Source organism: Natrix helvetica (genome assembly GCF_964273705.1).
Source record: "Natrix helvetica genome assembly, chromosome: 1".
Lineage (NCBI taxonomy): Eukaryota > Metazoa > Chordata > Lepidosauria > Squamata > Natricidae > Natrix > Natrix helvetica.
Window position 1 is genome coordinate 29,518,559 of NC_138548.1, and position 25,431 is coordinate 29,543,989.

The 25,431-nt window shown below is 42.9% G+C and overlaps 1 protein-coding gene across 2 annotated transcripts; it reads left to right on the forward strand.

The window, feature by feature from the left end:
• On the forward strand, positions 1 to 23,576 carry LGALS3 (galectin 3). 2 transcript variants are annotated; one of them, XM_081933910.1, is made up of 6 exons: positions 1 to 160; positions 18,092 to 18,113; positions 18,364 to 18,894; positions 20,460 to 20,548; positions 22,008 to 22,176; positions 23,285 to 23,576. In XM_081933910.1, the coding sequence occupies exons 1-6, from the start codon at positions 108 to 110 to the stop codon at positions 23,438 to 23,440; spliced, it is 1,020 nt and encodes a 339-aa protein (XP_081790036.1). In that variant the 5' UTR covers positions 1 to 107; the 3' UTR covers positions 23,441 to 23,576. The 2 variants fall into 2 exon arrangements, with proteins under 2 accessions (XP_081790036.1, XP_081790037.1); XM_081933911.1 differs by lacking the exon at positions 1 to 160 and adding an exon at positions 6,712 to 6,844.
• The last annotated feature ends 1,855 nt before the right edge of the window (positions 23,577 to 25,431 follow it).

The window sequence follows — 25,431 nt, forward strand, 5'->3', positions numbered from 1 at the left end:
CACCCCATTGAATGCCACTGAGCAGCTCTTGTGTCAGAAAGAGCTGTCTGACTTAAGCCAGGACTAAAAACTTATGACAAGATGAGAACTGAAGCTCAATAGGTAAAATGAGAAGAAGAAGCATATACCCCAGCCTTGCCCACTATACGCCTGCTGAAAAGTAAGTAATCCTGAATTTTTGTATCCGGGCATATTAATAAACAAGCACACATTTTAAATAACTATGAGCAGCCCTGAATGGAAAGGTGGTTTTGAATGAAGAAATTATGCATCTTAAAGCAGAAATGGGTTTACTGACTCCCAGTTCATTCTTTGCTCAAAAACAATCAGTATGCATACATGAAAGAAATGACAGCTATGTGATTCCCCCAAATAAAGTTCATTCCAGATCTCCCTTTCTTGCTACTGTGGCAACATCATAGGAATAGAAAACAAGTGATGAATAATTCTTATGCAGGTCTCCATAGCAATAGACCCACCCTTCCACTTGTTTTTCACAAGACAGACGGTCAATCTAATTGCAATAGCCAGAACTTTGGGTTTATAACTGGGAGAGCATGCTTCCCTGTGGCTGCCACACATTGGCTATGATTGATAAGGGTTATGCTTGCTTTTGGTTCATACTGCTACATGGGAAGGAAGTCTGGGGAGACATTTTTGCAGCTGTGGCCTGGTTCACTAATGCAAAAAATGGAACATAGTTCCTTTTGTTGTGTCAACAGCCAATTGTGGTTTATATTTAATATACCATGGTTCATTAAGTCATGTCTTATGCAATGTAGGAGCTTAATTTCGTATAAGAGAGATGTATTGACAGAATAACAAAATAACAGAGTTGGAAGGGGCCTTCTAGTCTAACCCCTGCTAAGGCAGGAAACTTCACATTCGGAGTGTCACACTCACATCGTCACAGTGGCATCATGTGATGTATTGGGACATTTTCTCCCTAAATCAGGCATGGCCAGTGTGTGGCACATCTGGCCCACAGGCTGGGAGTTTGATAGCCCTGCCCTACCCCGTTTCAGACGAATGGCTATCCAACATCTTCTTAAAGACTTCCAGTGTTGGGGCATTCACAACTTCTGGAGGCAAGCTGTTCCACTGATTAATTGTTCCAACTGTCAGGGAATTTCTCCTTAGTTCTAGGTTGCTTCTCTCCTTGATTAGTTTCCACCCATTGCTTCTTGTCCTACCCTCAGGTGCTTTGGAGAATAGTTTGACTCCCTCTTCTTTGTGGCAACCCCTGAGATATTGGAACACTGCTATCATGTCTCCCCTAGTCCTTCTTTTCATTAAACTAGACACACCCAATTCCAGCAACCGTTCTGAGTTTCCCAACAGTGGCAATTTCCAAGTGTGTAGACTTCAGTCCCCAGAATTCCAACCAGCATGGCTGTTGAAGAGAATTCTATGAGCTGAAGGCCACACTAGAAGTTGCCAAGGTTATAGAAAAGTATTAAAATGCAAGTATACAAGTTAAAAAAAATGGTACGAGTGGATTTATTGTTGGGAAACAAAATGTTACAGAGAAAATTATTTGTATGTAAATATAAAGTTGGGATCACTGAAATGCCACCCCGAGAATCCAACAGAAAGGAGGGAAGATGAGGAGGGAAAGGAAGAAAGGGCAAAGCAGAGGAAGCAAGGGAGGGGAAGTAAGAGTAGGAGGGAGGGAAAGAAGGAGAAGAAGAGAGGAGGAGTGGGGGAAAGAGAGGGGAAGAAGAAAAGAGGAAGGAGAGGAGGAAAGAAGAAGGCAGAGAAGGGAGGTTGAGAAGACGGAAGGAGCAGGGTTGTTGCAAAATAAGATGGAAGTACCGGGTGGGAAAATATGACCCCAACTGTGTTTTCTATATTTGTAAGAAGATAGTGATAAATGTTAATAGTTAATAGATAGTTAATAGAGATAGTTAATAGAGGAAAAAGAGGAGTAGATAGTCGCCTTTAACTCCATTTCATTTGAACCTTCCTGTGGTTGGTGATTGGAGCTGCTGGCTGGAAGGGGGGAAGCAGAAAGACAAAGAGGAGTAGGTAGTGGCCTGCACGCCTAACGGCACGCAAATCATATGTCTATAAACCAAAATAGTAATAATACATTCTGGATTAGTGCGCTTGAAATTGTGATTTTATTTATTTCAAAATGACTAGTTTAGTTCAATGTAATAGCTGTCTTGCACCTGTCTTTTGCAGTACTCTTTTCAAATTTGAATACTGTCCCCTTTGTAAACAAATTACTAGTCTACATAGACAGATTACCTCTAATCTCTAATCTGTGCTCTGCAAGGAGAAATTAGGTGTCCAATTCGGCCATTCCACTCTACGGAGATGCCACGCTATCAGCCGCCCCTACCGCAAAGATCCTGCAGGAGAAGAACAGTCTGGACAACCGTGGGATCTGGCAGGGTGAGAGCTGTGAACCATAAACACAAAGCTTTTGCTGTGACCCAGCATAACAGATATAGTGCCCTTGCTGACCCTAAAGGAGACACTAAAGAGACAGGTCAAGGTAGTTGTGATAATGATGACTCAAATAAGCAGGGGATCGTGGTCCAAAATGAAGAACTTACTTCGGAAAGGCGAAATGGGGAACCAGGTATCACACATCAGTCACACAAGAAGAGCAAGGTATGCAAAAAGAGAAGTCACCTTTTGGTTGGTGATTCAATCATAAGGGATGTAAATTTAGGAAAGGATATGGAGGTTTTAAAAGAAGTCAGGTGTCTGCCAGATGCTACTGCCAGCAGAGACAAGAGGCGTATTCTTAAGATAGTCAAGAATGCAAGTAAGGACTGTGATGTTGATGCTATTATACACCTTGGCACAAATGATCTGTCCCAAAAAAATGTACTTTATGTGAAGAATGATTTCCAGAGCTTGGGGTATGAACTTAGTAGTGTAGGTTGTAGGCTTATCTTTTCAGATGTTTTACAAGTATATAAGGAACAAAAAGAAAAGGGCCAGTGTGTAGCAGAGTTTAATGTGTGGCTAAAGGAGTGGTGTAAAAGGGAAGGCTTTGGTTTTATTAGTCATGATGCCTGCAGCTGGTCCAATGAAAAACTGTACAAAAGAGATGGTTTGAACCCATCCAAGAAAGGGACTGAGTTACTTGGCATTAAATTAACAGATTTTCTGGATAAACATTTAAACTGAACAGCGGGGACAGATAATTAATTGATACAGAACATTTCTGTCCCCAGCAATCTAAAATTCATAGGGTTATCAGTGCATGTAACACAGATGTTTGTGCAGGTAAGATTATCACTCCCGCTGTCAAGCAAAACCAAGCACTTAATAGTGAGTGCCATACCATGTGCATGAATCATACAAGTGGCAAGAAAATAGGGGCAGTCAGGCATAACACAGGTTATGTAGACAGTAAACACAGGGTCAATCAAAATGGACTCAAATGTCTATACACCAATGCACAGAGTATGAGGAATAAACAGGGCGAATTAGAAATTCAAGTAAAAGAGGGCAGATACGATATTGTTGTCATTACAGAAACTTGGTGGGATGAAACCGACAAATGGAACATACAGCTAGAAGGATTTAAATTATTTAAAAGAAATAGACCAAATAAAAGAGAAGGTGGAGTTGCACCATATACGTATAAGAAATAATTACCTCTCTACAGAAATAGAGCACAACAATGATGAGAACTATATTGAATGCATTTGGGTCAATATTAAAGGTTGGGGGGGAAATGACATTGCCATAGGTCTATACTACAGGCCACCCAACCAAGTAGATGAAGTAGATGAACTTTTTGCTGGTCAGCTAACTAAGGTATGTAGGAAGCACACCACAATAGTAGTGGGGGATTTTAACTACCCTGACATCAACTGGGAAACAAACTCTGCACCAAGTGGAAGATCCAACAGGTTCCTAACAAATCTAGCAGACAACTTTGTTTCCCAAAAAGTAGAGAAGGGAACAAGGGGATCAGCCATACTGGACTTAATTCTCACTAACAGAGAAGAAATGATAGAAAGTGTTGAAGCCACAGGAACCCTGGGGGCAAGTGACCATGCAATATTGGAATTCAATATTATGCAAACACAAGTAGTAGAACAAAGTGAAACTAGAGTTTTGGACTTTAAGAGAGCTAATTTCAATAAACTTAAAGAGAGCTTGGGAAAAATTCCATGGATGAGAATCCTCAAGGGGAAAACAACTCAAGAATTTGACAAAATTAGTGGACCAGAGGAATGCCGTTGATATAGTTTACTTGGACTTCAGTAAGGCTTTTGATAAGGTAGACCATAACCTACTACTAGATAAAGTAGAAGAATGTGGTTAGACAGCACCACCACCAGATGGATTCGTAACTGGCTGACCAACCGCACTCAACGGGTAGTCCTCAATGGAACTGCATCTACATGGAGGGAAGTATGCAGTGGAGTACCCCAAGGCTCTGTTTTGGGCCCAGTACTCTTCAACATCTTCATCAATGATTTGGATGAGGGAATAAATGGGGAACTCATCAAATTTGCAGATGACACCTGGCAGGAATAGCCAACACTTCAGAAGATAGGCTAAAGATACAGAAGGATCTTGACAAACTTGAACATTGGGCACTATCTAATAAAATGAAATTCAATGGTGAAAAGAGTAAGGTTCTACATTTAGGCAACAAAAACGGAATGCACAGGTACAGTATAGGTGGTACCGTGCTCAACAGTAGTAACTGTGAAAGGGATCTTGGAGTCCTAGTGGACAACCATTTAAATATGAGCCAGCAGTGTGCAGCAGCTGCCAAAAAAGCCAACACAGTCCTAGGCTGCATCAACAGAGGGATAGAATCAAGATCACGTGAAGTGTTGATGCCACTTTATAATGCCTTGGTGAGGCCACACTTGGAATACTGCATTCAGTTCTGGTCGCCACGATGTAAAAAAGATGTGGAGACTCTAGAAAGAGTGCAGAGAAGAGCAACAAAGATGATTAGGGGACTGGAGACTAAAACATATGAAGAACGGTTGCAGGAACTGGGTATGTTCAGCTTAAGAGAAAGAAGGACTAGGGGAGACATGATAGCAGTGTTCCAATATCTCAGGGGTTGCCACAAAGAAGAGGGACTCAAACTATTTTCCAAGGCACCTGAGGGTAGAACAAGAAGCAATGGGTGGAAACTAATCAAGGAGAGAAGCAACTTAGAACTGAGGAGAAACTTCCTGACAGTTAGAACAATTAATCAGTGGAACAGCTTGCCTCCAGAAGTTGTGAATGCCCCAACACTGGAAGTCTTTGAGAAGATGTTGGATAGCCATCTGTCTGAAACTGTATAGGGTTTCCTGCCTAGGCAGGGGGTTTGACTAGAAGACCTCCAAGGTCCCTTCCAACTCCGCTATTGTATTGTATTGTATGTAGATAAACGTTAATAGTACTTATAAGAATGTATATTTGTGAATGTATTTGAAAGGAAAAAATAAAAAACTTTATTAAAAAAAAGAAGTTGCCAAGGTTGAAAGACATGGGGTAAAACTCTTTCAATCTAGGTGTAGGAATCAATGAATAAAACTATTCTACAGCTAAAAAAATGTTGTTTTCTGGGTTTCCACTTCCCACATGCTTTATGAAAAACTGAAACTGACAGTACGTAACAGAGAGAGAGAGAGAGAGAGAGAGAGAGAGAGGGAGGGAGGAAGGGGGAGAGATAAAAAAAACTGTTGAGTTTTGAAAGTGCTTTGTGGTTGACATCTTTGTAACTATTCTCCACCCTGGCTTTCATGACAATAAGGCTGTGATTGCCTAATCTGATTACTTTGTGTTTAAAAATATCAGTGTGTTGTGCAATCTTAAACTCTGATACACTTTTATAAACTGTGATTTTAAAAAATGGGTAGTGTCTTGTGTAAACACAGAATGACAAGGACTTAATCAACTGGACCGCTTCGGCCCTATTGAATAGGAATATCTGGGTGAAACCACATTTGTTAGATTCCTGCTTTCCTAACAACTGTTTAAGAGGTTTTTTTTTTCTTTTTGACAAAACCAGCCTAATATTTGATCACCTGATTCTTAAAGTAAAGAGGGAAGCTTTTCTAGAAAGTCCATTTGCAGGCCAATAAAAATCCCCTGCTAATGTCTTGGAGAGACAAGCTATCCCCAGTGCCATCATGGAAGATGCTCCTTCTGTTTGCAGGACTGCAAATGGTCAGTACTTCTCCATGAGGTCATTAGGACCAATCAGAAAGGAGGTCTGAGCCTTTACCTTCCCCTCTGAGTCTTATTCGATCTCCAAATTTCATAACTTTAGGGATAGAGGAAGAACCTGCATTGATTAGGAATGGCATCCGTATCTCAAGACACTACCCAAGTATCTCTTTTCTGGGAGATCCATCAGATATGGTTGTGTGGCTCTCCCACACAAACACAACTCCCAAGCCCAATTTATCTTCACAACTCTGCCAAGTGGTACTGATAGAATATTTGTAGCTTAGGGTTGAACTGTCCCAGGTGCTCTCTGAACTTGGCAGCTTCCTCCCAGGCCTTTCTTTCGGGACCCGAGGCACTGATGATGTTACCTACACTGGTAACGAAACGTCTGCAAGAAACCCACCAAGCTCAGAGCGCATTAGGCACCTCCGTGAAATGGGTGTGATGGGAATGTATGTTACTCCCAAGACCTTGAATGAGGCGAAGGCACAACCGCTCGGGGAGTGTCGCTGGCAAGGGAGCGGGGGAGCCGGCCGTGGCAAGTCAGGCTGCCGCTGGAGCGGAAAGGACGGGGCGGTCCGGGGACGGGCCCACGCGTATTTGAGCTGCTCCGACGTCCCGCCCAGCTTGAGTCGTTCTCTGCCGCTCCGACGAGTCAGCCCCAGGCGTCTCCAGCACGATCAGACCGGTAAGTCGCGGCGGGAAGCCCAGGACGGGGCAACTTTGGGCAGGCGGGGTGAGTGGGTGGGAGAACCTTCTTCCTTCGCAATTGCGCAGTTGGAAGGAAGGAAGGAAGGAGTTGCGCTTCGCCCTGCAACATTTTCTTTCGGCGGAAAAAAAAAAAGCGGAGCCCGCATTTGTGGAGAAAACCGCTAGGAGGGAAAACCTGCCTGTATCCAGATGGGAGGCGGTCGTCCAGCCTTCCGGGAAGCCGAGTGGAAAAGTTGGCCGGACTTCTCTTCTTTCCCGCCCCGCCCAAAGCAGCAATTTGGGTGAGAGGGTGGATTTCCCAACTGGAGCCTCCATAGAGCCGCCAGCCGGGGCGGGCCGGGAAGGAGAAGCCCCTCGAAGGATCGAGCGCGTGACTCGGGAGCTTCTCCCTTGAGATAATACATACGCATGAAGACAGGTAGTCCTCGATCTACAACAGTTCGTTTAGTGACGGTAGTTACAACGGTCCTGGAAAAAAGCGACTTCGGGCCGTTTTCCACCCTTACGACCGCTGCAGCATCCCCATGGTCGCCATGACCCAAATCCAGACCCTTGGCAACTGACTCAGGATCGTCCCCAGGATCATGTGATCCCCTTTTGTGACCTTCTGGCAAGTAAAATCAATAGGGAAGCCAGATTCGTTTAACAACCATGTTATTGACTTAACAGCTGCCGGGATTCTCTTTGTAAGGGTGGCAAGGTTGTAAAATGAGGCAAAACTCCCTTAGCAAATGTCTTGCTTAGCAACAGAAACATTCGGTTCACTTGTGGCCGTAAGTTCGAGGACTACCTGTACATGTTAATGATCAACAATAATCATGGTAAGAATTCAGAATTCTTGGCACCACCAACAGTACATAGCTGACTGATTAAGGTTGTGGCAAACTTTACTGAGGGAGGCAAACTGTTTGTAGCTAAACCCAGCACAGCCTGCCATTAAAGAGACCCCATCCCTCACCCCAGCCAAATGCAGGGATCTTCACAGGACCTTCACACATTAGGCAGGCTTCATATGGGAGAAGTGGTGTAGGGTTTCCTGCCTGAGCAGGGGGTTGGACTAGAAGACCTTCAAGGTCCCTTCCAACTCTGTTATTCTATTCTATTCTAAGTCAGACCTTTAAACATCCTAGTCCTCACCCATTCAAGGCGATCCTTCTTTTCAGTACCTTGATAGCGAGGGTGATTGAATAGTCACAGAATCCTACAATTGGAAAGGACCTCAGAGGTCATCCAATCCAACCCCCTTCATGCTGCAGGGTTTACTTTCCTATCCCTAATAGATGACTATCCAGGATGTTTGAAAAACTCCGGTGAAAAGGGGGGAAATCTGCCATATCGTAACCTATGCTACTCAAATAGGTAGAATTTCTGTCAAGGATTTCTTCCTGATTTCTAATCTGTACCAAAGCCTGGAATGCTCTACCTGACTCCGTTGTTACATCCTCTAACCCCCACAGCTTCAACCTTAAACTGTCTACCGTGGACCTCACCCTATTCCTAAGGGGTCCGTAAAGGGGGCGTGCATAAGCGCACCAGCGTGCCTACCGTCCCTGTCCTACTGTCCCCATTTATTTGTACTCATTTTCTTTGTTCATGTCCATGTTCATACTTATACCTGCTACCTTGTACATGTTTGGCAAACTAAATAAAATAAATAAATAAATAAATAAATAAATAAATAACATCTTGACATCATGTTCCATTGCAGTGTTACAGTATTTGTGTAAATAGCATGCGGTAACTTACAAAATTCCTGCACTTATCAATTTCCTGAAAGCAGCCACCTGTGTATAACGTCAGGCCAGGGAAAGGCTTAGATGCAGAATTTGCAAGTTGCCATCATCAGGCAGAAACAACAGGGAATAGTTTCAATCTCTACCTACTGGGCAGAAATCAAATGACAAAGGGAGCCTAGAGGCTTCACGTATTGATCTGACTGTCAGAAAAGTTCACATTTCTATGTTGGTTCTCTCTTTTATTAGTTTCCATCCATTGCCTCTTGTTCTGTCTGTGCTTTGGAGAACAGGTTGACTCCCTCTTCTTTGTGGCAAACCCTGAGATATTGGAACACTGCTATCATGTCTCCCTTAGTCCTTCTTTCTCTTAAGCTAAACATACCCAGTTCCTGCAACCGTTTTTCATATGTTTTAGTCTCCAGTCCCCTAATCATCTTTGTTGCTCTTCTCTGCACTCTTTCTAGAGTCTCCACATCTTTTTTACATCGTGGCGACCAAAAACTGATTGCAGTATTCCAAGTGTGGCCTTACCAAGGCATTATAAAGTGGTATTAATTTAATACCTAGTTTCTTTACCTAAACTAGATAACTTCACCAGTACTAATGATGTTGAGTAATGAAATGTCTGCAACTAAACAACCGAGCTCAGAAAGCATCAAGGACCCCTCATTTCAATCCTGAGCTACAGGTATTCTCCTTTATTGCTTCTGTTTCCATGGCCGGGCTGGGCCTCATTGGAAAGGAAAGGACTTTTGCTCACGGTCAGGTATTATGTCCCATGGCAAATACCGCCATGTGCTACTTGATCGCCGTTCTCCTATGACACACTTACCCTGGTCAGTAGGAGGAGGGTGAGGGTGATACAGCAACACCACGAAAGAGTCAGCCAACTGAATCAGAATTAGATTTAGCTCAGAATAAATTCAGCTACGCATAGGATTAGCGTATTTTTTGGAATCTACGACGTAGCCCCCAAAAAAGAGTATGGAAATGGTGCATCTTATACACTGAATATAGCCATTTTTTGCCTCCTAAAGCCCTGCCCCCATATCCCATTTTTGTGAAAAATGTGCCATTTTTCGTAAAAATGGAGGCGTTTTTGCCTTCCCTCAGCCCCCAGCAGCACTCTGCAGCCATTTGCAGCCTGTTTTTCACAAAAATGGGGGCACTTTTGCCTTCCCCCAGTCCTGCTGAAGCCTACAGAGAGTTCCTGGGGGCTGAGGGAAGACAAAAACGTTTTTTTCTTACTTACCTCTTCGGAATCTTGGTGCGTCTTAGAAAAGAAGGACTAGGCGAGACATGATAGCAGTTCTCCAATATCTCAGGGGTTGCCACAAAGAAGAGGGAGTCAAACTATTCTCCAAGGCACCTGAGGGTAGAACAAGAAGCAATGGGTGGAAACTAATCAAGGAGAGAAGCAACTTAGAACTGAGGAGAAATTTCCTGACAGTGAGAACAATTAATCAGTGGAACAGCTTGCCTCCAGAAGTTGTGAATGCCCCAACACTGGAAGTCTTTAAGAAGATGTTGGATAGCCATTTGTCTGGAATGGTATAGGGCAGCGATGGCGAACCTTTTTTGGCTCGTGTGCCACAAGTGGGGGGAGCGCAGGGGGGTCGTGTGCGGGCGTGCCACACCCACAATGCAACGTGCGATCCCCCCAGTGCGCATGCACGCACAACGCACAACCCCCCATTTTTACATGCTTTTTTCACCCTCCCCAGACTCCAGAGGCTTTATAGGAGCCTGGGGAGTACGAAAATAGCCTCCCCCGCCCTCCCAGAGGACCTCCAGAGGCTTCAGGGACCGTCCGGAGGCTTCCCTGAAGCGTTCGGAGCGCTTAAAACCACCCTCCGAGCAAACCGGAAGTGACTCCGGGTTGCTCGGAGGGTGGTTTTAAGCGTTCCGAAGGCTTCAGGGAAGCCTCCGGATGGTCCCTGAAGCCTCTGGGGGGGCGGGGGCGGGGGAGGCTCTTTTCGCCCTCCCCAGGCTCCTATAAAGCCTCTGGAGCCTGGGGAAGGTGAAAAATAGCTTTTAAAAAGGTGAACTCAGCTGGCCAGTGTGCGCATGCGCGCTGGCCAGCTGACAGGGCAGCGCCTCGCGTGCCCTGACAAATGGCTCCGTGTGCCACTTGTGGCACACGTGCCATAGGTTCACCATCACTGGTATAGGGTTTCCTGCCTAGGCAGGGGGTTGGACTAGAAGACCTCCAAGGTCCCTTCCAACTCTGCTATTATATTGTATTATACACCAGTGCGTCTTATAGTCCGAAAAATACGGTAACTAATGTTACAGTCAGTTGTGTTGTATAAGCAGCTGAGGAGATAGGAGAAAGCAAGATTTTCCATCATAAAACTCAATGTGGAGATCTAGCAGTGGAGAACACGCCTGCGGACATTGTATACAGTGTCCACATTGTAAGCTACTGCTTAATTGGTTGTCCAATGAAAAAGGAGCTAGCAATGCAAGGAAGTGTGCCAGATATCGGAGCAAATGGGGGAGAACATGGAAATTCTAAAATGCTAGTTAGTGTGATTATGTGCAGCTAGAACCACTAGGAAGGGGATTTGATTGAGATAATGGCTGACTGGTCTAAGGATGACGTCGGATCGGACGACCGTTTCGTGTCTTGGTTTAATCAGATTAAATGTGTTGCCACTGAATATGTAACATGGTAGATTTCAAAAATCCCCATCTGCCAAAGATTGGCATTGATATAACCAATTGATGAATTACAGGTGCTGTAAGGCAGGGTTCTCCAACCTTGGCAACTTTAAGCCTAGCGGACTTCAACTAGGGGAGACATGATAGCAGTGTCCCAATATCTCAGGGGTTGCCACAAAGAAGAGGGAGTCAAACTATTCTCCAAGGCACCTGAGGGTAGAACAAGAAGCAATGGGTGGAAACTAATCAAGGAGAGAAGCAACTTAGAACTGAGGAGAAATTTCCTGACAGTTAGAACAATTAATCAGTGGAACAGCTTGCCTCCAGAAGTTGTGAATGCCCCAACACTGGAAGTCTTTAAGAAGATGTTGGATAGCCATTTGTCTGAAACGGTATAGGGTTTCCTGCCTAGGCAGGGGGTTGGACAAGACCTCCAAGGTCCATTCCAACTCTACTATTGTATTGTATGGTAACTCCCAGAATTCAGGGAGTTGAGGTCCACCAGGCTTAAAGTTGCCAAGGTTGGAGCCCCTGTTTTAAGTTATCATTTTTCAGTTGATGGCATGATTTGCAGAAAGGGGACTCAGAAGTAGTTTAAGTGGGGTATGGGTCGAGCCTTAATGAAGTATTTAAAAGTTACTATAAATGAATATTTGGATAATAAAATAACAGTAAACCTATCGCATTCTTTTTCTTGAAAGGAGTGGGCTTATTTTCATTATTTTGAGGCGAAACCCCCATTGTTTTCCCAGCCTTCAATTTCTTGAGACCATCATTGCTCTGTCAAAGGCTGAGAAAACAATGGGGGGGGGGGTCAAAACAATCGAAAATCCACCCTTTTTAATTTATGTCACAATGAGCATAAAAAGGGCTTCATTAAATGCAGTAATAGCTTGCCACCTCGGTCCTCCCTGCTGACGACCCTGAAGGCCGCTTTGTGCAATCTTGTCCTTAAAGAGCAATTTGTGAGGCAAATTAAATCCTCTCGATTGAGGCAGGCTGATAATACATGTCAATGGAACCGAATCCCACAATGTTCATTTTTCAAGATCTTCAACCTGTTTGATTTTACACTGGAACCCTGGGATAGAGGCATCTAAACCTGTTGAACTGGTTTAGAACATGTTTGAGGACAAGGAACCTCTATCGTAATTGATTTGGCTAAGTTGCTTGGAATGCTTGATACGTAGCTGCCGCCTCGCAATTTAAACATTTTTATTTCTTCTGTCACTGACATTTGCCCAGAAACAGTAGGATTCTCTCAATTCTCAAATCAGAAGAGGGATTAAATGACCGGGATTCATTGAGGCTATTTGAAGCACTTCAGTGCCACATTTTGAGACAGACAAAGAAATGGCTAACCTTTCATAGTTTTTTATAGAACTACTGATGTGCTTACTTCTAAGGTTAGTCAATCATCAATCAGTTGTCTGAGAGAGACACCTTGAATATCAGTGACTCCTGTTTGCTTGTGATTTAGGCTGTTTGTTGAAGGCTCTAGTCCCCTGATGGCAAATTTATGGCACGCGTGCCACAAGTGGCAGCAGAGCCCTCTCTGTGGGCAGGCCAGCCGTTGCCCCAGCTCCACTGCGCATGTGTGTGAGCCTCCACCTGGGCTTTGGGTCTCTGCTGCGTATATGCAGGGGGCATGTGCTGGGGGTGCTCACATTGCATTTTGGGGGTTCGTGCATGTGCATGCTCCCCCTGTGCCCCGTTTTGGGCCTGGAAGGCCTCTTGCATCAACCTGCAAGCCAAAACGGGTTGCGGGGGGGGGCAGGGCGCATGCACAAGGGATGCACGTGCATGCACAGGGCGGGGTGCATGCAGGGGGCAGGGCGCATGGACGGGGTGTGCTTGCATTGCATTTTGGGGTTTTGCTGGGCACTTGGCAGCAAAAAGGTTAGCCATCACTGCTCTAGTCCTTTTCTTGTTACCTAATTTTTAAACCAACCCAACCCACAAGAATGCTACAACCAGGGTATATATATATATGCTAAATTTTATTAAATGATTTTTAACACAATGAAAAGCATAAGAGAAAATAAAGATAATAAAGAATAGGAAATAGTTGAAAAAGGGAATAGAAAAAGGAAAGGAAAGATGTTCCGAATGCTAAATGATATTGGCATTTAATATTTTGCTTTTATCCCATCTCGAGCAATCTTCCTAAACAGTTGTCATCCTTCAGATTAGTTAGGATTGCAACTCCTAGAATTTTTGACCATTTGATGGGGACGTGTGAGCCTAACTTGAATGGAATGTGCCAGTTGGGAAGTTTTTCTAAATGAGGAGAGGAACAAATAGAAAGGCCGGTTTCACACATTGCATTAAACCATATTATGATTTTTTTTGGTTTTTGTTTAAGGAGGTGTATGAATCAGCCAGGTGTTTCCATACCGAAAGTTAAGTCAATGTGTGATGTATGATCCTAGTTGGAGACCGATTGAGAATCAAAATTTGCAGCAATGAAATAAAATAGAAAAACACATTGGAACAAAAATTGTTTTGTAAACCTTGTGGTACATAGACGGGACTTCAGTCTCAGCATAGATGTCCTGTGGGACCAAAATAAACACTAGCATTTTTTGAAAGGACATAATCTAATCAGCACATAACTGAAAGATTTTTGCTTCTTTCCCTTCCTCTTGGCATCCAGCTTAAAGGAATGTGCAAAAAAACTCAGCAGATTTACAAGCGACCAATAAAATCCAGATACCACAATAAATCTTGGTTTCACTAAATGCTAGAATGCCACAGGGAATAAAGAGGTTTTGGCCATTGGGCTCTGCAAATTAGATTCTGTTAAGGAATAGATCATGGTAGGGATGGACTCGGAGAAAGATTTCCTGTGAGGGTGTGTGAACAAAGTCTGTGAACAGCAACCAACAATACTGGGAGATTACTGGTAGATTTTAAAATTCACTCACTCATTTAGTCCTTCCATACCAATTAAATCCTCTTTTTCATTGGCCAAATGACAATGGGGCATTGGATTAGTCAATGACAGGGGTGTCAAACTCACGTTGTCATGGGAATTGGGTATTGGGAATTTTCCCCCCTTCACTAAACCGGGTGTGGGCCTGGCCAGCTCATGACGCATCCAGTCTGCAGGCTGGAGTTTGACAGCCCTGGTCTATGAGATGTCTTGTGGAATATAAAACAGGACTTCATACTTTTGTCCCCTCCAACTCTCTTTTTATAGGTAGCGCTGAATTAGTATCTCCTTATCATCCTTCATCAATTTTTAGTGGTTTGTCATGGAGTAGTCTGGATAGATAGCAAGCGGCTCTTTGTTATGACCATGATAGCATGGGGTACAGCTATATTATGTTCAGAAATTTCCTACACCTTTACATTTTGGCCTGGAACTTCTTGTAATGTCCTCTGTTTCAATTTATAGTACTTTTGCACAATCATCATTTTTACATTTCAGATATTTTTGTCAGCAAATATAAGTTCTCATCCCTTTACTGTCTGGCCATTACCTCATTCTCCAAGTGTTAATGCTCAGGCAAAGTAGCATTTGAAAAAGCAGCATTAAATGGGTAGAAGGACAACAAGCAGATTTGTGGGGTGTTAGCCTTTTGGCTCTGTGCAACTGGGAACATGTTTAAAAGTGTGCAGTGGCTTTTGCTGGAGGCAAACATGCAAACAATAAATTGCGTGGGTCTTTATGGTGAGAAGCATTGCTTTCAAGCTGCAAAACATTTTTTTAAAAATAAATGACAAGAACCATTTTTTGGCTGGCCATAAAGGACATTGTGAAACACATTTTCCATTCTTGTTCTAATTAGAATCATTTGGACTAGTACCTCTTCTGGAGTTGTTTGTAAGAACTGTGCCCAAGGCAGCAAGAGAGATTATGCCACACAACAAGGCATTTTTGAGTTATTGGCTATTGTTAAGTGTGAGGTTGTTTGTTATGAAATAATTTCCTATAGCAGAAGGATAACAATCATTGCAGCATCCCCATGGTAACATGATCAAAATTCAGATGCTTGGCAACTGACTCATATTTGCGATGATTGCAGTGTCCTGGGGTCATGTGATCACCTTTTCTGACTTTCTGACAAGCAAAGTCAATGGAGAAACCTGTTTCACTTAACAACAGTGTTACTAACTTAGCAACTGCAGTGATTCACTTAATAACTGTGGCAAGGAAGGTCGTAAAATGGGATAAAATTCACTTAACAGATGTCTCAGCAACAGAAATGTTGAGCTGAATTGAGGTCATAAATCGAGGATTACCTGTGCTTGGTATTGATGCATTGCTTTACACAGACCCTTCCTTCCTCCCTCCCTCCCTTCCTCCCAAAATAACCGGAATCTGATGTGCATTAGAGGAGGTGTTTACAGGCATAACTGAATCCAGAGAAGTCATAGAACATTCCAGTAAGAATGTTTTTGTTGTTAAGGTGCTGTTAGCGTCTTTGTTTTTATCTTCCCCAGGATGACTGAGCTTCAGCCCGTTTGTATGCCTTCTTGAATTAATTCAGGACAAGATTTATAACAGTGATACAATTTATATTATGTGATTGATAAAACTGCTTCCTTGTAATAGAGAGGAATTTTTGAATCGAAACTCTTGGTGTGAGAACTCATGACTCATATTTGCATTTACTCAACACAACACAAACAATGTCAGAGTATTTTCTAAAGAGGCTTCTATAGCAAATTCCCTGAAAACACAAAGTTTGCTTATGTGCACGTGTGCTTTTGAAGCTTTCTGCGGTATCTGAGGTTTGTATACACACGGGCATCAGACACCAGCCGATGGTTTGATCTCTCCCACAAACAATTCTGTTTCTGTTATAGAAAGCAAAATGTTTTAGGACAGTTTTCATTGTTCATTGCAAGATGAGTCAACACCGTGCTTGTAAAAAGCAAACAGTATTGGCAATTCATTTGGATTGCTCAATGCAAAGTTTTGACATTGGGCTGCTTTTGGAATCAGACTTCTTCAGAAATCTGTTTTATTATTTTTTTAAAGTCCACCTCAAAACCTCCCCCATTCTACTTTTCCTTCATTTATCCTTTGGCTTTCCTCAGTCTGATGCCATTCATTTGGGGCGGAGGATTCTCAGTTTCACTCTGAAGAAATTCAGAGCAAGCAAAGACACTTGAAAATCTTCCTTTTTCTGCATTAAAATTTGATCAGAGGTCCAGCCTAGTCTATCTGTAAAAGGGGAACTTACTGTAGTTTTTGCTCCTCAAGGCTTATTATAGTTACCTCCCACACCCACCACACACATACAAAAAGGAGGAATATAAAAAAAATCCTCTGCCAAATTGTGCTTTTTAAATATGTGTCCTAATCAGGGGTGGGTGCCTGCCAGTTCTAACCACTTCTATAGAAGAAGTTCCACAAATCTACAGTGCCGTTTAGAACCAGTTCCAGCTCCCTCTCTCCGCCCGTCCGCACATCATCAAGATGAAGAGCGAGAGGAGGAATTCTGGGAGTTGAAGTCCACAAGTCTTAAAGCTGTCAAGTTTGAACACCCCTGAGGGGTTTTTCCCCTAAATGGTTAGGGGTGCAAGGGTCTTGTAATTTGACAGCTTTAAGACTTGCATTCTTCAAATGCCAGAGTTTCTGAACCAACATTTTAGTTGCTAAGCAAGAGTGTTGTTAAGTGAGTTTCACCACATTTTACAAGTTGGCCACGCCCACCCAGTCACATGACTGCCAAGCCACTCCCACCTGGTCATATGGCCGGCAAGCCACTCCCACCCGATAACATGGCCGGCAAGCCACACCCACAAAGCAGGCCACACCTACAGAAGTGGTTCTAAAAAAGTTTGAAATCCACCACTGGTCCTAATGTATTTTGTACATTGGGCTCATCTAATTGAAATTGCCTCCACTGGAAACTCTGGTGGGCCATGTAAGAGCCACTTTGGTCTAGTGGTTAAGGCACTAGGCTAGAAACCAGGAGACTGAGTTCTAGTCCCACTTTAGGCATGAAAACTTGGCTGGGTGACTTTGGGCCAGTCAATCTATTACAGCAAAATCCACCTCAGAGGAAAAATTGGAGGAGGAAGGGTTATATGTGCCACCTAGAATTATTTTTAAAAATGTAAAGCGGGATATAAATCAATCAAAATTAAAATCTTACTGCATGACATACGAACCTTTTCAGATAGTTAAAATCATTTCACAATTCTCTACATCCTTGTGAATGCCCCTTCCGACAAGCCGCACATCACATTATTTTTTAAAAAAATCTGGAATCAAAAATGTTCAGAAACTTTTGAAATCTCATGCAAGAATATAAATTTGATTTATAGATATGATTACGTAGCTTATGCAATTCGGAACATTTTTGAATGGTTTTCAGAGTTTTGATTTTATTTGTTTGAAGTCCTGGAGCACCCTCTACTGACATCACAGGCTTGTTGTTACTTATCCCTTTTCTTCCCTCTATAATATAGAGTCTATATAATAAGATGGAAATAATAATAATAATATCATAACTATATTCTGTGATCCATGAAAAATAATCCAAAAATCAATAGTCAGGCAATACCTTTACTGAGACCATGTACAAGATTTGAGTTTTTCATCTCATCATCAGCCTGTGCTTAAATGGCCAAAACAGAGTAAGAAATGTACAAGGTACAACACAAAGCCACACATTCTTTTCTAGCAAGTTAGTCATTGGTTACATTGATTGTATTGCCTTAGTTTTTCCATTCTACAAAAGGCACCCAAATATATTGTCAGTTTCACATTTTTCTCTGTTTTACACTGAGTCTGGGTTGGATCCTGGAGTCCCTTTAAAAAATCCTGAGCTCTGCTAATTGGCCTGTTGTCTTTCTTGTTTCAGGAAGATGTCTGACGGATTTTCGGTAAGTCTGAAGAAAATGGTGCTTTTTAATGCCACATTTACTTTTCCTTTTGTTTTTAATTATTATTAAATGTATGCCCCACTTTTCAGTTTGTCTTCTGGACCCTCACTCTATTGTCATTGAAAGAAGGGGTATTAATAAGTTGTCATGGATCATGCCATTTCTGGGAAAGCCAAAAATGTCAGAAATTCAGCAAAGATATTGCTACTGGCTGGGAAAAAGAGTAACAAATTCCTTATTTTCCTCACAGCTATCAGATGCCCTGTCAGGGGCCAACAATCCTAATCCAAATATGCAAACGAATCCTTGGGGGAATCAGCCTGGTGGCTTCTCAGGTTATCCCGGAGCACCAGGAGCATTTCCTGGAGCACCAGGCGCATATCCCGGAGCACCAGGAGCACTTCCCGGCGCACAAGGAGCTTTTCCCGGTGCACCAGGCGCATATCCCGGAGCACCAGGCGCATATCCCGGAGCACCAGGCGCATATCCCGGAGCACCAGGAGCATATCCCGGAGCACCAGGAGCACTTCCCAGCGCACCAGGAGCTTTTCCTGGTGCCCCAGGCACATATCCCGGAGCACCAGGCACATGCCCAGGAGGAATAGCAGCACCTGGAGCATACTTTGGAGGCCCACCAGGGCCCGGCGCATTTTCAAACACACCAGGAATGGTTCCACCAGGGTCCTCAGGAATGTATCCTGCTCCTGGGCAGCCCCCAAGTGACAGAGGAGCACAACCAGCTGCACCACAGGGTGGACCTGGAGGATTTTCTGGTCCACTGGTGAGAAAAATATGTTTGTGTTTCTGATTTGTGCATGGCAAGGGGGTATCTGCATTTGTTTTTCAGTTCTTGATTAAACATTTTCTCTTTTTTAAACAAAGGAACATCAACTCTTATTGGTAAAACCAAAATGAAACACTAAATGTTTGGTGGCTTCACCAAGAACAAGACCTTTTGGCTCCAAACTGAAGGTCCCCAAAGCAGGGGTGAAATGCTACTGGCTTAGGCGAACCAGTATTTCCGACGATCAGTGTGACACACGATTTATATTAGCTAGAATCACTGGATTTCCTGCTTTCTAGCTAATCTAAATCGCGTGGCACAGTAGATTCCCACCCCCTCGCTGTTCTTCTTATCCTTGCAGACTCGGAAGGCTTCAAAATGTTCCTTTTTAGCGCTGTGCAGGCGCTCCTCAGGCACGCATATGGCACGCACAAAGCGCACGCTCAGTAGCAGACTCACCAAACTGGCAGTAGACTTCAGAGGATTTCACTGCTATCCCAAAGTCTAGTCAATTAGACGCAGATGGAACATCAGTGAAGATTTATTTTAAATGCATTTAATGACACTCAAGCCCAACACATAGAAGGGAACATGATAGGATTGTCAGGCTCCAAAAACCAAGAAAGACATGCTGAGGGTCTTCTGAGCAGTTTCCTTTGTTGTTCCTCACCCATAGACAGAAATTTTGCTCAGCAAAGCAACTTGCACCGTTAAACGTACACCTTGAGAATGCCTAGGGAGAAGATGCCTCAATTTTTTCTTCCCACATAAACTGTCAGGGGCAAGAAACCAGGAGGCAAGATAGTGTTCAAAGGCACAGTGAGTTTATTCCATGCAACCTATACATAAATACAATCCAATACAATCCAATAGTAGAGTTGGAAGGGACCTTGGAGGTCTTCTAGTCCAACCCCCTGCCTAGGCAGGAAACCCTATACCGTTTCAGACAGATGGCTATCCAACATCTTCTTAAAGACTTCCAGTGTTGGGGCATTCACAACTTCTGGAGGCAAGCTGTTCCACTGATTAATTGTTCTCACTGTCAGGAAATTTCTCCTCAGTTCTAAGTTGCTTCTAAAAATTGGATCTATGTACTAATGGTCAAGGTGAACTGGCACCAGATAAGAGTCAACAGACTTCAATGGGGGGACTGGACTTAGGTCTCTTTTGAAGGCATTAGGGACTCCAGACTGATGATACATTTGATCCTGTCGTCGGACTCCATCTGGTCATCTCCTACATAAACTAAACTTTGCCTTCTCTTGCTCTTCTGGAATGCCCTCCCTCCCTCCTGGGAATCAAGACCACAGAACAGAGATATAAACTAGAGGCAGAATAACTTGGAGAAAACCTTTATCTGAGACCAAGAGGGGGGCAGAAGGAAAAAGAGTTCAGAAATAACTTTACAAAAAAGGGGTTAGTGATGAGAAGAGATTATATTTGTAATAAATAGAAAACCAAAAGTCAAGGCAGGCTACAGCGTTAGACCTTGTTGGACCGTGTGCTCTTCAATTTTGTTAATTGGTTTGGTCTGATTTGATGTAATCTGTTTTTGTCTTCAGAAAGTCCCTTTTGAGCTACCCCTTTCTTCAGGACTTGTGCCTCGCTTGTTAATAACTGTGACTGGGACCGTGAATCCAAGGCCGAACAGGTAAGAAGGCAGGGGTGATGGAGTGGTGGGTGATAGCGATCCAGTTTCTTGCAGGACAGTTGGGTTTATTGCAGGATGGACTGCCCTTTGGCATACATTACTTTGGGGGGGTTTAGGAGGACCAAATTAAATCAAGGATGCATTAGGATTTGTGTGTGAATTATAAGATGATGAAACCCTACCGTTTATTACATGTACTAAGACCATTCTCCAAAAGAGTAGCCAGTGGGACATAATGGGTAAGGTGTTGGGCAAGGATTAGGAACAATCCTTCACAGGCTTGCTATTGTGGGACAAAAAGGAAGGGAGATCTCCTTGAGTTCCAAGATAAAAAGCGGGATATAAATTTAACAATTGGAGAGGGGAACATTTTGAGTCGATCAATTTGGATGGTTCTGGAAGCTGCAGAAAGAATGCTGGAGGTATTCCCCCCTTCCCCCAAATCCAGTTTGCAGCTCTGGATTAAATGGGTAATTTAATTAAAATTGAAATTAAATGAAAGTTAGTCCTTGTCTTGCAACACCCACTTCTTTGTCTTAACTCCAAGCATACTCCTGGCATGTCACTCAACGCCAAGTTAGGTCAGTGGTCCAAAAGACATTAGAGGTATTTGCTATGGCTAGAGCTGGTGAAGCTTATGTAATGCCTGAAGATGTCTCCCTTGGGCCTTCCTGGTACCCCATCCCACCTCACCTTCTTTATTATTGTTGCTGTTATTTGAAATGCCATGCTGGTAGGGTGCAAAGCACGGTGCCAGCCTGTAACATCCTCTTTAATTTAAGGATACCTCTGAGCAGTGGCTGTCCTCTAGTACTTAGTCTGGGATTGGGTCCATCTATCCAGAAAACTCTCATTTGCTTCAAACACTCAGAAGATAAATAGGAGACTTTATAATTGACTATTATTTCTATAACCCCCACCTACCTCACTCCCTTCTTTAGCTTCTCTTTTTATTAAACCTCTGTGACTTTAACTATCTAAGAATGCGTGTGAACCAAAATGGATATAAAGGTATGATTAGAAATAAAATTTATATGTGAGAGGAAGGCTTTGCTTTACAGCTCATGAAGTTCTCATTTAAAGTTTTAATAGTAAAGTAAAATAGCCTGATGATGCCCATAGGCACATTGGCAACCGGGGGCGCCACACCGCTGATCCAAGTTTTCAAGTTAATAATTAATTTGATGAATACATAGAAAAGCTTTGTTTTATAAGCTTCCTGTAGAACATTCTCAGTCATCCAGGTCATGGTTGTCCCAGAAGTAGTTTTTTTCCCCTTTCTTTCAAGTGGCAACTACTTTCTGATTTTTCTTTGAAGCTGTTTCGCTTCTCATCCAAGAAGCTTCTTCAGTTCTGACTGGATGGTGGGGAATGGAAGGATTTATACGCCTTTTGGACAGCTGGTCATTTGCATTGCATAGAACATTGGGATAAAAGTTTGTGTCCTCATTTCTCGCAGATTTCAACTAGATTTCAAGAAAGGCGATGACATTGCTTTTCACTTTAATCCTCGCTTCAACGAGAGCAACAGGAAGGTGATTGTATGCAACAGCAAGATTCACAATGCCTGGGGCACGGAAGACCGGACGGCACCCAGGTTTCCTTTTGAGGCTGGCAAACCTTTTAAGGTAAACGCTTTTGCATCAGGTGTTCTTTTGATAGCTAAGAATTAACTTGATTGCCTGGAAGTTATTTATTTGAACATTGCATGGACAGTTTAATTTACCTGATTCCATTTCTATAATTCTGTTTCTTGTGTTCACGTTTGAGAGCACCTGTGTCAGAATCCCCAGCAACACCCAAACTGTGTGGGAATTTTAGGAGTTGGGAGTTGTAGTACCCCTGGAGGGGCTTTAGGTTGAGGAAGACGGGTTGCTTGTATTATGTTCATTCAACACAAGCAGGAAAAATACCTAGTGGTTGCATTTGAATAATATACTGAGCTTTACTGTTAATTTTGGTGTCTATCTATGCAGTAGGATATTGTACAAGTCTAAATTATTTGATTAGTATATGATTCAATTTATTAGACAGAAAATGGCTCAATTGCTAACCATTTTAAGTGAGCCCTCTGAATGCATCCAATCCTGCTGCCTTGTTTCTGCATAGCACCTAAAGCAGGATGGAGAACTGGTTCTGATATGAGGGTTGCAATTCAGATGACCTCAAGTAATGAGTAGGAAGTGTCTCTCGGTCCCCAGAAGGATGCCCTCTGACATCCTCATTTTTCTGCATAGGAAGCAGAGCATTGTCATTCCCAGTGTACTCCAACGTAGAGGCAATCGTAAAGGTTCTTTGAAGATTACCAGAAAGTGATAAAAGACTAAACTTAAAATGAGAGTAGAATGCAATAGAACATTGTGCCACTTCAGTTGAATTGAGTTCCATAGGTTTTTGTGGTGAAGGTTGTGCTTAAAAATATGCGTGCTATCCAAAGAAGTGTATTTAAAAAAAAACAAACCACTCGGTCAAAAACCTGCGGTGCTGAATTTAGCATGGCTCTCTTTTGAGGCGCTTGAGGCTGGGAAGGGGCACTTTTCCCACCACATTTTCTGGTTTCAAACAATATTTGTGGTGCTTTTTAAAATGTAAGCATGTCAAGCACAAAACGGTAGCTCTGCAAAGTCCATAGTGCCCAGTGCAAAAAAAGCAAGACTCAGGTTGCGTGAATTCATGGTGTTTCTGTAATTCTTACTTATGACTTTTTAGGAATGTTTACACCTGTCCTTTTTACAGATTCAGATTCTCTGTGAAGCAGATCAACTGAAGGTAGCTGTTGATGACGCTCATCTCATGCAGTACAAGCACCGTATTAAAGAGCTGCAGCAGATCACCAAGCTGTCTGTTTTGGGTGATGTCACCCTCACCAGTGTCACGCCTTTCATGATCTAAGCCAAGCCTTTGGCCCATTGCAGCCTAGTGATCAATATCCCTGTAAAACTGCTGGTGGTCGTTTTCTAAAAAAAAGATATATTAAATATACTATATTGGGTAGTAGCTAATAAATAAAACTTTTAAAGGCTAACAAGTCTTGTGTACAGGTAGTTTTGCTCAGAATGATAGTTGTAAGCCATTACAGTCATAAATTTAGGTATCATGTGACTGGACCTGATTTTTTTTTTCCAACCTTCTTTGCAATGGTTAAGCAAATCAATTTTACCCAAGTCCATGTCTTAAAGTTGCCGAGATTGAGAGACATGACTCAGCGTATAGGGCACACCTGTTCTAATGCTAAGAGTATCAAGGACACTCACCAGTCTCCCAAGAAAAGTTATCAAAAGGCACATGCCTCAGTCTCTTGAATTGCTGCTTTTCATCTTGGAAAGATACAGTACCTTGGCATGATTCACAATTGCACTAAGCTTCAGGCTTAGAATGTTGTGTGAAATTAGCCAGTTAGTGGTTTGTCAATCAAGGTTTACAGCTGAAATAGATAACTGATTGGCTAGGTATGCCTGTCTTCCCATCAAAATCCTATTTTGGGATCCTCACAACATTGTCAGGAAATTTGATAGGAAAATCAATGATTTTCAGCTCATTTTATACAAAAATTACACCCAAAACATGGGACTTATGTAAGGATTTTGATTTAAGTTCATAAAAGCCAACATTTTTCATCCATTTCATTCAGTGATACCAATATACAGCATTAGCAGGCATGCCCTGTAACTCTTAAGAGGATTAATAGAACTGTCCACATTTGGTTTATAACTTAATATTGCTAGCACCCAGCCAAATTACAGGTGGTCCTTAATTTACCATTCGTTCAATGACCTTTTGCAGTTATGACGATGCTGAATGGTGATGGAACAACTGGCCCTTGGAATTATGGCTGTCCCAGAACCCCTGTGGCCACATGATCATGAAATGGGTGTTAGGCAACCCATACACAACACTTGTTGCAAAGCACCCTGCAATCATATGGTTGCCATTTGCAACCTTCCTTCCTGGCTTTCTCAGACAGACACTGGGGAAGCTGACAGAAAAGATTACAAATTGCTTGGATAAGCCTCCCCCACCTGCACTCCCTCCTCAGCTCCTCCACAGTTGTTCTGCATTTGCTGGTTGCAGTCCTGTCATGCATCATCCCTGACACATATCACACCTCTCATATACTCTCCCTGACTTCTGTGATGCACTCCTGCAAGCTTTTCTCCACCCACATAGTGCACATACTTCCTTACCCACACCTCTCATGGATTCTCCCTTACATCCTCTGGCTCCCTCCTCTACCGGGCAGCAGCCACTTACCTACCTGGAAATTCCCGTCAGCTTCTCCACCAACTTTGGTTGTGGGAAGCCAGTAGGAAGTCACCTCACCTAAAGACTACGGGAGTCAGTTAACAATTTCCATTGCTAAGTGGCAGCAGTCACTACAATAGCAACTGGGATTGTAGTGACTGCTGCCACTTATCAATGGAAATTCCAATCTCAATGGTGAATGTAAACCAAGGACTCCCTGTAATCATGACTTAATTTAAGGTGTGAATTGGCCTACTACTCAATTATGATTCAGTGATCAGATCTACATAACCGTTTTAAAAATAATATTAGTGGAGAGCTTGATTGAAAGCAATTATTTACATTAATATTTTACTTAATTACTTTGATTTAAAAATAAATACCGTATTTTCCGCACAATTTAGACGAACCTGACCATAAGACACACCTAGGTTTAGAGGCGGAAAACAAGAAAAAAAAATCAGGCGGAGCCTGAGAGGACCACAGATAAGTGTCCTCTGATGTGCCAGCTCTGCTTATTGACTCCTGCACTGTGGAGAAGAGGTGGGGTTCAGCACTGTAAAAGGACCCTGCTGCTATTCACCAAAGGACTGGCACCAACATACAAAAATTTCCACCCACTTTTTGGGGGAAAAGTGTGT

Bases quoted from the DNA above. Each gene is read 5' to 3' on its own strand.
- LGALS3 (XM_081933910.1), top strand. From the start codon at position 108: ATGAGAAGAAGAAGCATATACCCCAGCCTTGCCCACTATACGCCTGCT. The intron at 18,114-18,363 runs GTAAGTCTGAAG...TTTTCCTCACAG, and splicing joins AGATGTCTGACGGATTTTCG to CTATCAGATGCCCTGTCAGG. The intron at 22,177-23,284 runs GTAAACGCTTTT...TCCTTTTTACAG, and splicing joins AGGCTGGCAAACCTTTTAAG to ATTCAGATTCTCTGTGAAGC.